The sequence below is a fragment of the Phyllobates terribilis genome, unplaced genomic scaffold (genome assembly GCF_046119375.1).
Source record: "Phyllobates terribilis strain yellow unplaced genomic scaffold, ASM4611937v1 Scaffold_3__8_contigs__length_932513732, whole genome shotgun sequence".
In the NCBI taxonomy this organism is placed as follows: domain Eukaryota; kingdom Metazoa; phylum Chordata; class Amphibia; order Anura; family Dendrobatidae; genus Phyllobates; species Phyllobates terribilis.
Genome location: NW_027362763.1, coordinates 415,862,291 through 415,876,573, shown reverse-complemented (window position 1 = coordinate 415,876,573; position 14,283 = coordinate 415,862,291). Strand labels below are relative to the sequence as shown.

The 14,283-nt window shown below is 48.0% G+C and overlaps 1 protein-coding gene across 1 annotated transcript; it reads left to right on the top strand.

Moving 5' to 3' along the window:
- The first annotated feature begins 3,905 nt into the window (after positions 1 to 3,905).
- On the top strand, positions 3,906 to 9,316 carry TENT5A (terminal nucleotidyltransferase 5A). Its single transcript, XM_073675618.1, has 2 exons — positions 3,906 to 4,422; positions 4,768 to 9,316. The coding sequence occupies exons 1-2, from the start codon at positions 4,021 to 4,023 to the stop codon at positions 5,545 to 5,547; spliced, it is 1,182 nt and encodes a 393-aa protein (XP_073531719.1). The 5' UTR covers positions 3,906 to 4,020; the 3' UTR covers positions 5,548 to 9,316.
- The last annotated feature ends 4,967 nt before the right edge of the window (positions 9,317 to 14,283 follow it).

The window sequence follows — 14,283 nt, the reverse complement described above, 5'->3', positions numbered from 1 at the left end:
CTGTATATAGGGCCCCTGCAGCATGGCATACACCGGGGACCCCCTACAGGCTGTATATAGGGCCCCTGCAGCATGGCATACACCGGGGACCCCCTACAGGCTGTATATAGGGCCCTGCAGCATGGCATACACCGGGGACCCCCTACAGGCTGTATATAGGGCCCCTGCAGCATGGCATACACCGGGGACCCCCTACAGGCTGTATATAGGGCCCCTGCAGCATGGTATACACCGGGGACCCCCTACAGGCTGTATATAGGGCCCCTGCAGCATGGTATACACCGGGGACCCCCTACAGGCTGTATATAGGGCCCCTGCAGCATGGCATACACCGGGGACCCCCTACAGGCTGTATATAGGGCCCCTGCAGCATGGTATACACCGGGGACCCCCTACAGGCTGTATATAGGGCCCCTGCAGCATGGTATACACCGGGGACCCCCTACAGGCTGTATATAGGGCCCCTGCAGCATGGTATACACCGGGGACCCCCTACAGGCTGTATATAGGGCCCCTGCAGCATGGCATACACCGGGGACCCCCTACAGGCTGTATATAGGGCCCCTGCAGCATGGTATACACCGGGGACCCCCTACAGGCTGTATATAGGGCCCCTGCAGCATGGTATACACCGGGGACCCCCTACAGGCTGTATATAGGGCCCCTGCAGCATGGTATACACCGGGGACCCCCTACAGGCTGTATATAGGGCCCCTGCAGCATGGCATACACCGGGGACCCCCTACAGGCTGTATATAGGGCCCCTGCAGCATGGCATACACCAGAGACCCCCTACAGGCTGTATATAGGGCCCCTGCAGCATGGCATACACCGGGGACCCCCTACAGGCTGTATATAGGCCCCTGCTGCATGGTATACACCAGGGACCCCCTATATGCTGTATATAGGGCCCCTGCAGAATGGTATACATCAGGGACCCCCTACAGGCTGTATATAGGGCCCTGCAGAATGGCATACACCAGGGACCCCCTACAGGCTGTATATAGGGCCCTGCAGCATGGTATACACCAGGGACCCCCTACAGGCTGTATATAGGGTCCCCGCAGCATGGTATACATCAGGGACCCCCAACAGACTGTATATAGGGCCCTGCAGCATGGCATACACCAGGGACCCCCTACAGGCTGTATATAGGGCCCCTGCAGCACGGCATACACCGGGGAACCCCTACAGGCTGTATATAGGGCCCCTGCAGCATAGCATACACCGGGGCCCCCTACAGGCTGTATGTAGGGCCCTGCTGCATGGCATACACCACGGACCCCCTACAGGTTGTATATAGAACCCTGCAGCATGGTATACACCAGGGACCCCCTACAGGCTGTATATAGGGCCCCTGCAGCATGGCATACACCAGGAACCCATAACAGGCTGTATATAGGGCCCCTGTAGCATGGCATACACCGGGGACCCCCTACAGGCTGTATATAGGGCCCTGCAGCATGGCATACACCAGAGACCCCCTACAGGCTGTATATAGGGCCCCTGCAGCATGGCATACACCAGAGACCCCCTACAGGCTGTATATAGGGCCTCTGCAGCATGGCACACACCAGGGACCCCCTACAGGCTGTATATAGGGCTCCGCAGCATGGCATACACCAGGGACCCCCTACAGGCTGTATATAGGGCCCCTGCAGCATGGCATACACCGGGGACCCCCTACAGGCTGTATATAGGGCCCCTGCAGCATGGCATACACCGGGGACCCCCTACAGGCTGTATATAGGGCCCTGCAGCATGTCATACACCGGGGACCCCCTACAGGCTGTATATAGGGCCCCTGCAGCATGGCATACACCGGGGACCCCCTACAGGCTGTATATAGGGCCCCTGCAGCATGGTATACACCGGGGACCCCCTACAGGCTGTATATAGGGCCCCTCCAGCATGGTATACACCGGGGACCCCCTACAGGCTGTATATAGGGCCCCTGCAGCATGGTATACACCGGGGACCCCCTACAGGCTGTATATAGGGCCCCTGCAGCATGGCATACACCGGGGACCCCCTACAGGCTGTATATAGGGCCCCTGCAGCATGGTATACACCGGGGACCCCCTACAGGCTGTATATAGGGCCCCTGCAGCATGGTATACACCGGGGACCCCCTACAGGCTGTATATAGGGCCCCTGCAGCATGGTATACACCGGGGACCCCCTACAGGCTGTATATAGGGCCCCTGCAGCATGGCATACACCGGGGACCCCCTACAGGCTGTATATAGGGCCCCTGCAGCATGGTATACACCGGGGACCCCCTACAGGCTGTATATAGGGCCCCTGCAGCATGGTATACACCGGGGACCCCCTACAGGCTGTATATAGGGCCCCTGCAGCATGGTATACACCAGGGACCCCCTACAGGCTGTATATAGGGCCCCTGCAGCATGGCATACACCGGGGACCCCCTACAGGCTGTATATAGGGCCCCTGCAGCATGGTATACACCGGGGACCCCCTACAGGCTGTATATAGGGCCCCTGCAGCATGGTATACACCGGGGACCCCCTACAGGCTGTATATAGGGCCCCTGCAGCATGGTATACACCAGGGACCCCCTACAGGCTGTATATAGGGCCCCTGCAGCATGGTATACACCGGGGACCCCCTACAGGCTGTATATAGGGCCCCTGCAGCATGGTATACACCGGGGACCCCCTACAGGCTGTATATAGGGCCCCTGCAGCATGGTATACACCGGGGACCCCCTACAGGCTGTATATAGGGCCCCTGCAGCATGGCATACACCGGGGACCCCCTACAGGCTGTATATAGGGCCCCTGTAGCATGGTATACACCGGGGACCCCCTACAGGCTGTATATAGGGCCCCTGCAGCATGGTATACACCGGGGACCCCCTACAGGCTGTATATAGGGCCCCTGCAGCATGGTATACACCGGGGACCCCCTACAGGCTGTATATAGGGCCCCTGTAGCATGGTATACACCGGGGACCCCCTACAGGCTGTATATAGGGCCCCTGCAGCATGGTATACACCGGGGACCCCCTACAGGCTGTATATAGGGCCCCTGCAGCATGGTATACACCAGGGACCCCCTACAGGCTGTATATAGGGCCCCTGCAGCATGGTATACACCAGGGACCCCCTACAGGCTGTATATAGGGCCCCTGCAGCATGGTATACACCGGGGACCCCCTACAGGCTGTATATAGGGCCCCTGCAGCATGGCATACACCGGGGACCCCCTACAGGCTGTATATAGGGCCCCTGCAGCATGGTATGCACCGGGGACCCCCTACAGGCTGTATATAGGGCCCCTGCAGCATGGTATACACCGGGGACCCCCTACAGGCTGTATATAGGGCCCCTGCAGCATGGTATACACCGGGGACCCCCTACAGGCTGTATATAGGGCCCCTGCAGCATGGTATACACCGGGGACCCCCTACAGGCTGTATATAGGGCGCCCTCGGGCTGTCACAGCGGAGACGCCAGCGCTCAGCATCTCATTGAGGGAGATCCTGGCCCCGCCCACTCTCTCGCACAGCACACGAGCTGCTGACGTCAGAAGAATGCATTTGCGTCATAGCACTCGGATTGGTGGACATCGTTTGTCTGTCATCGCTCTCGCATCTGTCAGCTGGCCGTGGACCGTAGCAGTTAATACTAGAGGCTGGCCAGCTGTGGGGGCCCCGGAGTACCATAGGGGCCGCTCTCCCCGCCCGCCCGCCGGTCTGCCCCACAGTCATTACCGTACAGTCATTACTGTGTCTGGGAAGTATAGACTTCCCTCATTATAAGATTACAGTTCTCCATGACGCAGGCTGCCCGGGTCAGGGTGACAGGCCGGCCCCGCCCCATCGCTATGCTAATAGAGGGCGTGTGTGGGCGGGGCGTGCGCGCAGCCGATCCCCCTATATAAGTAGTGAGGGGGCGCACAGCACATAGACTCTGAGCGCAGCAGGTACGGCGACACTGACTCCGCTCGTGGGATCTGAGGACACGCTCCGGGTTGGCAGCACGGCATCTCACCATGGCAGACGAGGAAGCTGGCACATGCCAGGGGAACTGCAACGTCCTCAGCTGGGAGCAAGTGCTGCGCCTGGACGCCATCCTCACCGAGACCATCCCCATCCACGGCCGGGGAAACTTCCCCACTCTGCAGATGAAGCCCCGGCAGATCGTGAAGAAGGTGCGCTGCCGCCTGGAAGAGCACAGCATCCATGTCCGGGATGTCCGGCTGAACGGCTCTGCTGCCAGTCACATCCTCCATGAGGACAGCGGGCTGGGCTACAAGGACCTGGACCTCATCTTCTGCGTGGACCTGAAGGGAGAGGCCGAGTTCCAGACTGTGAAGGACGTGGTGCTGGACTGCCTGCTGGACTTCTTACCCGAAGGAGTTAACAAGGAGAAGATCAGCCCGCTCACCCTGAAGGTAAGCCCCGAGCTGGTGCCATGCCAGGAGCACAGTGCATTCCCCGATACATGAGCGATCTCCCACCTGTGGTTCTCCAGCTGCTGCCATCCACAGGGCTGGTAGGGCATGCTGGGAGTTGTAGTTCTGCCACAGGTTTGAGCTGCCTGGCACAGGGAAGTGCCAGCTATCTGCCCATCCCCAAATGTCTCTTGATCTTGGCTGCCTGTCAGATCTGTCCTCCATTGCTGACTTCTCACCTCCCCTCTCCCTGGTTCCTTTTGGCAATGGGGGCCACAGATCAGGGGGGTTGTCTGCTGAGCTCCTGACACTGATTACCTCTTGTGTTTGTCTTTCCCATTCCAGGAGGCGTATGTCCAGAAAATGGTGAAGGTCTGCAATGATTCCGACCGCTGGAGTCTGATCTCCTTATCCAATAACCATGGCAAGAACGTGGAGCTGAAGTTTATGGATTCCTTGAGGAGGCAGTTTGAGTTCAGTGTAGATTCCTTTCAGATTAAGCTGGATTCCCTCTTGCTTTTCTATGAGTGCTCCGAGAACCCAATGACTGAAACGTTCCACCCGACCATTATTGGGGAGAGTGTGTATGGGGATTTCCAGGAAGCCTTTGATCACCTTTGTCACAAGATCATTGCCACCAGAAACCCTGAGGAGATCCGTGGTGGTGGCCTTCTTAAGTACTGCAACCTTTTAGTGAGGGGCTTCAGGGCAGCCTCCGAATCCGAAATGAAGTCCCTGCAGAGGTACATGTGCTCTAGATTTTTCATTGACTTCTCAGACATTGGAGAACAGCAAAGAAAGCTGGAGTGCTACCTGCAGAACCACTTTGTGGGCTTAGAAGACCGCAAGTATGACTATCTCATGACTTTACATAGTGTGGTCAATGAAAGCACGGTGTGTCTCATGGGACATGAGCGGAGGCAGACTCTGAGCCTTATCACCATGCTCGCCATCCGAGTACTGGCAGAACAAAACATTATTCCCAACGTAGCCAACGTAACATGCTACTACCAGCCAGCCCCCTATGTAGCAGATGCCAACTTCAGCAATTACTATATTGCCCAGGTGCAGCCTGTCTTTACATGCCAGCAACATACCTACTCCACTTGGTTACCCTGTAATTAAGACTGACGATGGGCAGCGTTCCAGATCCATATTAAGCAGGGGCAGACCCAGTTATGTAATAAGGTGTGAGTTTGACAATGATGATCTGCTCCAGGTTTCTATCTTTGTGAAGCTTGTGGTTCCTATAGAATTCATGAGAGCATCATCTGAACGATAAGCTCCTAATTTATTGGGTTCAGCCCCCAAGAGCACAAAAGCAACCTGTCAATTAAGGCGACAGCGCCTCCTGTAGGATGGGGCCTGCTTGATGGAAGTACAAGTTGGCAGTTCCTGCTCACTTTACCTTTGATAGAAAGAGGTTGGTTAGTGGAAAGAAGTAAATGCTCTTAACGTGTCCTTCTGTATTTCAATTATCTATAGCAACGCGTGAAGGAAGATGCATTGGCTAGCTAGACTGAGCATTTGGTGACTATAACCTGCCTGCTCGCTTACTAAGCTTTCTTGGACACGGTGAACTGCAGCAGGGTGGCACAGTTCTTACAACTGTCGTATCTGACCGATAACGCAGATACTTTCCAGATGAATCGCGTTATAACCAATGTGACAGTGAGAGATAGTAGTAGCAAATGTAACGCTCGAGGACCAAAGATTTCTTAAAGAAACCTACCCAAAACAGGAGAGGAGGGGGGAGAAGTGAGCTGATTTGTGTACCTGTTTATTTACTGTATCAAAGTGCCTGTTTCCTTCAATTACCAACGTATCTTTGTGATTGAACCACACATTTATCATTTATCAGGGATTCAAAGTTGAAAGCGAAAATACTTTAAAACAAAAAAATAATAAAAAAAAAAAATCCTGAACTTGTGATGAACAGTGCAGTTATGCCATATTTTTCCTTGGCAGACACTTGTGTAAAGTTTTCTTACTTGTGAACTCTTTCCCATAGCGAGGAGACTTATTGAATTGTGGGGGAATAAATGTAGCACTTGGAGTGTCTAACGCATTCACGCTAGAAAAGCCTTCCAATGAGGTTTCAGCTCCGACCTGGAAATTCTGTGACATGGTAATATCTTGCCCTTTAATGTGCCCCCCCCCCTCCCCCCAATGTCTCCATCTTGGAGGTGTCAGTAGATATCAGCCAGTTGTGAATTTTAGAAGTCTGTTCTTATCATAGTAATGGCAGCCCTAGTTTTTTCTGAATATTGACCGCCTTCCTCTCCCCCCCCCCCCCCCCCCCCCAGTCTTGAAATCCATAAATGACGCAGAATTTCAGGGGTTCTCCATCTGTTTGGAACAAATGCATAGTAGGACCACTAGAGGTATTTAATGTGAAATCTGGCTGAATTGCACAGCTCTCGTAGCTCAGTATTTTTGTCTTTCCCCTTCCTTTCAGTTTAGCTGTTTCCGAGTTTACAATGTTAGTACTGTAACTTTTATTTAAGTAACACAGCCCAGTAACCCTACGTTTCACCCTGTAGCTAGTGTTAACCCTCCAGGAGCCATTGGGGTGTTACAGTTTGTATAGCAATCCTACATTCATCTCAGCAGGACGCGGTGACAAGTAATGGATCGCATACACCACAGCCCCTTGTTTACTCCTCTTCTTGATCTATCCTCTTGGCCTGCGATTGCTCTTACAGTCTGCTGCATCCATCTGATGTGCAGAGACATGACTGAAAGATTCAATATCTGGATTAATTTATTGTTTGCAGCTCCTGGTGCTTACTAAATCATTTGCTAAAGTCAAACTATGCAGACACACTCCTGCCAGGCCTTTTGTTCTGCAGGGTCTCCCATTGTAAATCACAGTGGAAGGATGATAATTTGGAAGCCATCATATATCCATGTATGACTAGGCCTGTTGACTTGCCTTTTTTGCAGAAGTTGGTTGAACTGGATTTTTAGTACTTGTTTTTTTTTTTTTAAATAACCAGCATGAAATATCAGCGATTAGTGTATCTTGCATGACGTTGACCAAGTCTGATATAACTGTAGTGCCAAAATAAAAAATAAAAAAAACCTTTTAATTCCAGTTGGGATTGAGAAATCCTATTTGATGCGTAGCTGAAGTGCAGTCGGGTCTGGCAGTGGAGTGGTTAAGTCTGACTGGCCCCCAAGGCTTTTTTTCAGGCTGTTTGCTGGGATTGAAATCCTGTCATTGTGTAAAGTCCTGGAAATTGCTAGATCGAATATCTGTCTAGTTTTTTTTATTTCTTCTCTCTCATATCCAGTCTTTAAGGCTGTTTTAGCAGGAATCTGATTTGTTTACTGTAGCACCATTCCTGCGAATTTAGCGGGATCTGTTAAAGCTATTGCACTGCCAACTCTGTTTACACGGACATTTCTGGCCTTTACTGTGACGGCTCCTGTCTGGGTTTTTTTCTGTTTGGTCAATGGAGAAGCCTTTCCTTGATTAATAGTGAAGAGGGGCTCGCTTTTCCCAGGTCTCGGTTCCTCCAGACAGTAAATCAGAATTGAGATGGGCTTGTCTAAATCAAACAGTATCCATAGATAGATTCACATGTCGTGCAGGGGATGGCTGGGGAAATAGGATCAGCTGGTGATGGGGTATAGCTATTCTTCCCACAACTATGTGCATTGCACAAATAGCTCATCTCTCAGTGGAAGGTGTGGAAATACGTCGACTTCTGGCACAAGCACCACTATTTGATAACCTGCAATCTTTATAGGACGCTTTTTTAAATTTTTTTTTTCCACTTGTATCTCTTTGCCATTTTTCTTTATTTTCCACTTTCCTGCAGCCGGACTTATTTCCAGCAGTCAGGACATTAGATTTACTTGCTTTATCCATATTTAATTCATCAGGGTTTCCCAGCACAGTTTTTTTTTTTTTTTAGGCTGTATTCTGCATGGCCATTTCTTGCAGCAATCAGTGGAAATGACTTGTCTGTCATCCAGTATGTTGGAAAACGGAGAATTTTTTAGGAGAAACAAAGCCCCCTTTGAAATCCATGACTCCTTAAACACCAGCCATTGGACAGTTTGTACGGCAGATGGATTTATTGCTAATCTATGTCGAGATAAACCTTTCTAATACAAATGTGATGAAACATCAGAACTCTTTCAAGCCAAACCATTGTATGTTGTTGCACAAAAAAATGCACGGGTGTTATGTCGAAGGGATGGGGTAGGGAGGGGGGGGGGGGGGCAGTGTTAAATTTGTACTTTTCTTAATATTATTTTGCTTTACACACTGATGCTTTTGACTTTACGTACCTATATTTTATTCAGAGTTTTAAATGATTCATGTAAATTGCTTTGTACATGACTTGTATTATGTTGTTGGTTGATGACTTTACCAATTAAAAAAGAAAAAAAAATGCAACAGAAAAGAAAAATCAAAAGAAACAAAAAAAATTATTTTTTTTTAAACATTTCCTTGTAGACTTTAAACGTCTTTTAGAGATCATTCTGCCAAAGCAGAAATATATTTTACATATCTATTAACAATGCGTGGTTTTATTTGCAAAAAAACGGGAGATTTCAGCGTAAATTGGGGATGTAATCTGAGGTTGCATGCGAGCGAAAAAAGGCTGCAAAGTAGAAAATAATAGGAAGTAGCTGGGCAGCTGATTTTGCTCCCAACCTTTTCTCTATACGATCTGAAGGCTGCCCCTTCACAGCTGCAGTATCTGCCCTTTTGCTTCAGCTCCTCTTGGAATACATTGACCATATGTTAAGGACAGGCAGGAGAGCGGATGGAAACACAGGCTGCTGGCACTCGTACTTAGGAGAAAGGATTGTGAATCTTGTTTACAGCGTCCAATATTTGGATTTGTTTTGTAAATAAAGAAGTTATTTTTTTCTATTTCTCTGAGTCTTCTGTCTTTGGTTGGAATGTTCTGGGGAAGTAGTATTCATGTGAAGTATGAGGAATAGTCTGGTACAGCAGCTTCCTAGTGGGAGCTCAAAAATTTTTAATCCTATTTAAGTTTTTTAAAGTTTATTTATTTTTTTAATCAAATCTGTGCAGTCGGCTAGGAAAGGCCTAGCTCACAACATGCCAAAAATACTTGGCTCTGCGCCCACTTAGCAACGTAGATAGCCTAAAACAACACTTCTGCTTTCTCATTTAAAGCAACCATTTCATATTTGGAGACATAACCACAGTCCAAAATACTATTTTATTTTCCTTTTAAACCATTGACAAGGCAAATGATTTTATTTTCTAATTTTAAGTTATTAAGTGACTTGTCTGAGGAGAAGCAGATCTGGAACTGCTCATTCTCAGCCAATTTTACGGGTCTATTAACATGTTTGCCGTTTTTTGTCTGTTTTATTGGGGATGGATAATGCATCAGGTTAAAACCTCTTGATGTTTAAAAGCCACCGAGGGAAAGTAATCAGAACCAGTGCAAAAAAAAGAAGTGGAGCAGTTGCTGAAAGCAACCAATCAGTGACTACTTTAATTTTCCAAAGAGCCTCTGAAAAATGACAGCTGATATCTGGTTGCTGTGCTTTTTCCTTTTGCTCTAGTTTTGACAAATCTCCCCTAGTCCTCTTTAAGACTTTTTAAATATTCAATTCAGCTATTTCCTAAAGAGATTCTCCACTTACATTTATTTTTAGACGAATCTGATTAATCCTCAAGGCTAAGATGGGGAATGGCATTGCCTGACAGGTGCCAAGCTGCTTTTCCTCTTCTCCGCAGTCAGCACTGTACCAATCCTGTTGTGAGCTGAACAGTCCTGAGATTCTTTGCTAGGGAGCAACTTCCTAACATCCATTGTTTTCAAGCATCTTCTCTAATAACTAACTCTCAGGCCCCATTCACACGTCCACGTAAAACCGGTACTGGAAAATACAGTACTGGTGTCATCAGTGTTTCGGATCAGTGTGCAATCTGTTTTTCCAGTATGGATAAAGACAGACTACCCCCCCAACTACTCCTTAGTTAACACTCTTCCCCCCTCCCCCACACTCCTTAGCTAACACATTCTTCCCCCCCAAACTACTCCTTAGCTAACAGACTCTCCCCAACTACTCCTTAGCTAACAGACTCCCCCCCCCCCCCCCCCACACCTAAACTACTCCTTAGCTAACAGACTCTCCCCAACTACTCCTTAGCTAACAGACTCCCCCCCCCCCCCCACACCTAAACTACTCCTTAGCTAACAGACTCTCCCCAACTACTCCTTAGCTAACAGACCCCCCCCCCCCCCCCCACCTAAACTACTCCTTAGCTAACAGACTCCCCCCCCCCCCCCACCTAAACTACTCCTTAGCTAACAGACTCTCCCCAACTACTCCTTAGCTAACAGACTCCCCCCCCCCCCCCCCCACCTAAACTACTCCTTAGCTAACAGACCCCCCCAACTACTCCTTAGCTAACAGACTCTAGGCACATTGCCATCTATATGTTCATAATTTTGCCCTATAATTAATGTACGCACCCTCCCGTCTTATCCCAGACCTAGATGCCAGACATTGACAATTAGGTCTGTGAGGAGACTATACTATGTGGTCACCAGCACAGGAAGTGATGTCATTTGATTGACAGCTGCCAACAGGAGGCCATCTTTTGGAGCAAAAGGGGTAATCCCACAAAAAAAAATGACTGCTAGCCTATCACAAGGTATGTTGTCTTTGGTCATGTGTTTAGTAACTGAACTTGGCCATTAAATGAGGTTTCCCTCTATCTACCATATTTTTTTTTACAGTATAATGACACAGGCTCTTGTTTTGCTACCGCTCAGCACATCTGCCTAGTAACAGCATAAAAAAGTATATTATTACAACTGAACAAACATCATTGCTGAGCAATGCACAGTAAAACACTTTGTTTCCACAGGCCTGTAGTGATTAGATTTAATTGTTATTTTGGCAAATGAAAATATCAGTCTTGCGCTCAATCTGCCTATTTTATTAAGGAAAAACACTGCTCTTCTTCACCGCCATGATGTCTGTTTCACCTCTAATTAGAAGATTGACCCATGCTTGTGACTATAGACTTGTGGTTGGTGCACATGTCTATAGTCACAACAACAAACAGTAGGTTATTCGGTATATAATATAGGACATAACAATGTATCACTCTTGTATGACAACAAATGGCTAAAAAATGTAAGCATCCTGATGATATGACAAGCTGCACCAACCGGAGGGCGCATTGTGTTACGTGTAAGGGTTTTTACTGTTCTTTCTGCTATCCAACGAGCCTATAAAAAGCAAGTCCAACACGTTTAGATCAGTGTGTGAGAGCGACCTAGGACATCTGGTTTAATTACAAATGTATTTCTATGTAATCACTCAACACTTGACTACTAATGCCATAGATCATCATGTGTCATTATCATGGCAAGTGGTTACTGCATCCAATAAAAAATAAACTTGTTAGACAAGTTCATAAACATGATCCGCAATAGGCGGATGCCACCGAGACTTGTTCCTAGATCATTCATTCCATCAGGAGAGGGCAGAAACCATGTGATAATTAAAATCAACCATTTTATTTGTGCCAGGATATTTCAGCTACATTTTGATGATAACCAATGTGACATGATAATGCATCGATCAGGTTTTTTTTTTTTTTTTTCAGAAACCTAATTATGTTTTATGATTGCCATAGACATAAGGCTAAGGCTACATGACGACACTTGTCACAGGACCGCAATTTTCAGCCTAAGTCTGTGTGCCCACGATATGTTTTTTAAGCGTTTCCGCAGCGGCAATTCCGCTGCAGAAACACTTGGTAGAAGGTCTGCCATGTTCCCCAATGATAATCCGCATGTGCTGTGCACATGCAGCGGAAATTTCCTCTGCAGATTATCATTGCGGAAAAATCCGCAGTACTACCAATTATTTTACGGAAGCACTGCGTTTTCACCGCCATTGAGTTGCATTGGACCGCATGTAATCTGCTTCACTGCATCTGTACATGCGGATTACATGTGTTTCAATGTGCGGATGGTACCCGGGTCTGGAGAAGAGGAGACTCTCCTCCGGACTCGGGTACGACAGAACCTGTAAAAAAAAAAAAATTAAATAAAAAATAAACATTATACTTACCTTCTGATGGCCCCCGGTGTGCTTGTCTTGGCTTGCCGGCAGATCGCGGTGGACTCAAGGACCTGCCATGACATAATTTAGTCATGTGACGGGTCACGCGACCGCTGGCAGCTCGTGGTACACTGAAAGGACCTGCCGGCAAGACAGGACACATCGGATAAAGACTCCGGGGGCCATCAGAAGGTAAGTATAGATTTATTTTTTAACATTCTTTCAGTCACACAATATAAATCCATGCCGGTTGCAAGGAGGTAGCATTATTGTATGGGGCTGGCCGGAAACACTCTGGTCACTTCTATGTAAACCATTCTGCCTAGGCATGTGGATTATATTCATGCTATAGTCAGCTGAGTCTTAGTCCTCTCTTTGTACCGGGTATCAGGTAAGTCATGTGGTATATGTCAGTGGTATAACAGGCTTGTTTCGTCTAGCCTACATATTCTAATGCCTTTCAGGGGGAGTTAAGCTAATGAGGCCGTTTCCGTTGGGATTATCTTCCATTAGCTTAAACTGGGATTTCTAGCATCTGTTGAAATCGGTGGATTTCATGTAATCAGCATTTGCATAGACAACACAATAATGATAGTAGCTAATTGCAGAGGCTGATGTCAGAAGGAGACCCCCATAATCAACTTGTCTCCATAGGACAAGCAAGTAAATCAATAGACAGTATCATGAGTGATTTTAGAAGCTGCTACTGGGAATTATCTTTATTACTCAGGTTATTAAAATATTGGTTTAACTATTCATCTACTCCTTTTTTTATTACACATGCATCATATGTCGCTTTAATAATGTTTTACTCATCCTATGTCATCAGCATCCGGCTTATACAGCATTTTATAATGTTAAACTCAATAAAAACACCCATATAATAATATAGCAGTGTTCCAGGAATGATTCTTGTATTATACCCCTTTTTCACATGTAAAGCGCCATGTATTATTGTTCCAGGGATACTAAGTATTCTATTTACCCACCACCGTCTTCAGCTGTTCCTGGCGCCACTCTGGTCCCACACAGACATCTTGTGACCTCATCTTCTGATTGACCGCAAGTCAGAGCTAATGTTCACAAGCTCTCAATGTAGTCTATGACATTTATGTTCTAAGTACGGATTACGATGTTTGGACCGTGGACCCAAATTTGACATCCTCCTTCGTGAATTTGAGGGTGTTCAGTTGGGGTCAGGAGACCCGTAGCTGGTCCGGACATTGTGCTCCATATTCAGTCTGAGAGTCTGTCAGACTTGTGAAACCAGGTTTAAAGTAGCACTCCAGCGTTTTGTTTTCAGAGCTGGAGTGGTGCTTCTAATCTAAGGTCCCTGACCGTAGTCCTATACGCACCAGCTGCTGTCTTCACCTTCTATTGGTGTCCTTCCAGTCCTGCAGCGCCATCTTGTGACCGCAACTTCTGACTGGCCGGAAGTCAGAGGTAATGGTCTCTAGCTCTCAGTACAAGTTTATGCGAACCATAATGAGGCTGTCATACACTTGCATTGAAAAGTGATCTCTGGCTCGCTCCAGCAAACAGTGGAGGTCACAAACTGCTAGAGACTAACGGGAGCGGCGGGAATAGAAGGTGAAGACACCGGCTGGTGAATATAATACTAGGTGCTTGGATTTTAGATTAGAAGCACCACTCCAGCTCTGCAATACAAAAACAACGCTGGAGTGGTGCTTTAAAAAGGTTGGCTGATTGGAAATGATGTATCAAGATTGTTCCTCAACAGCTCTTTCTATATATCAATTCCCCTTGTATTGCTAA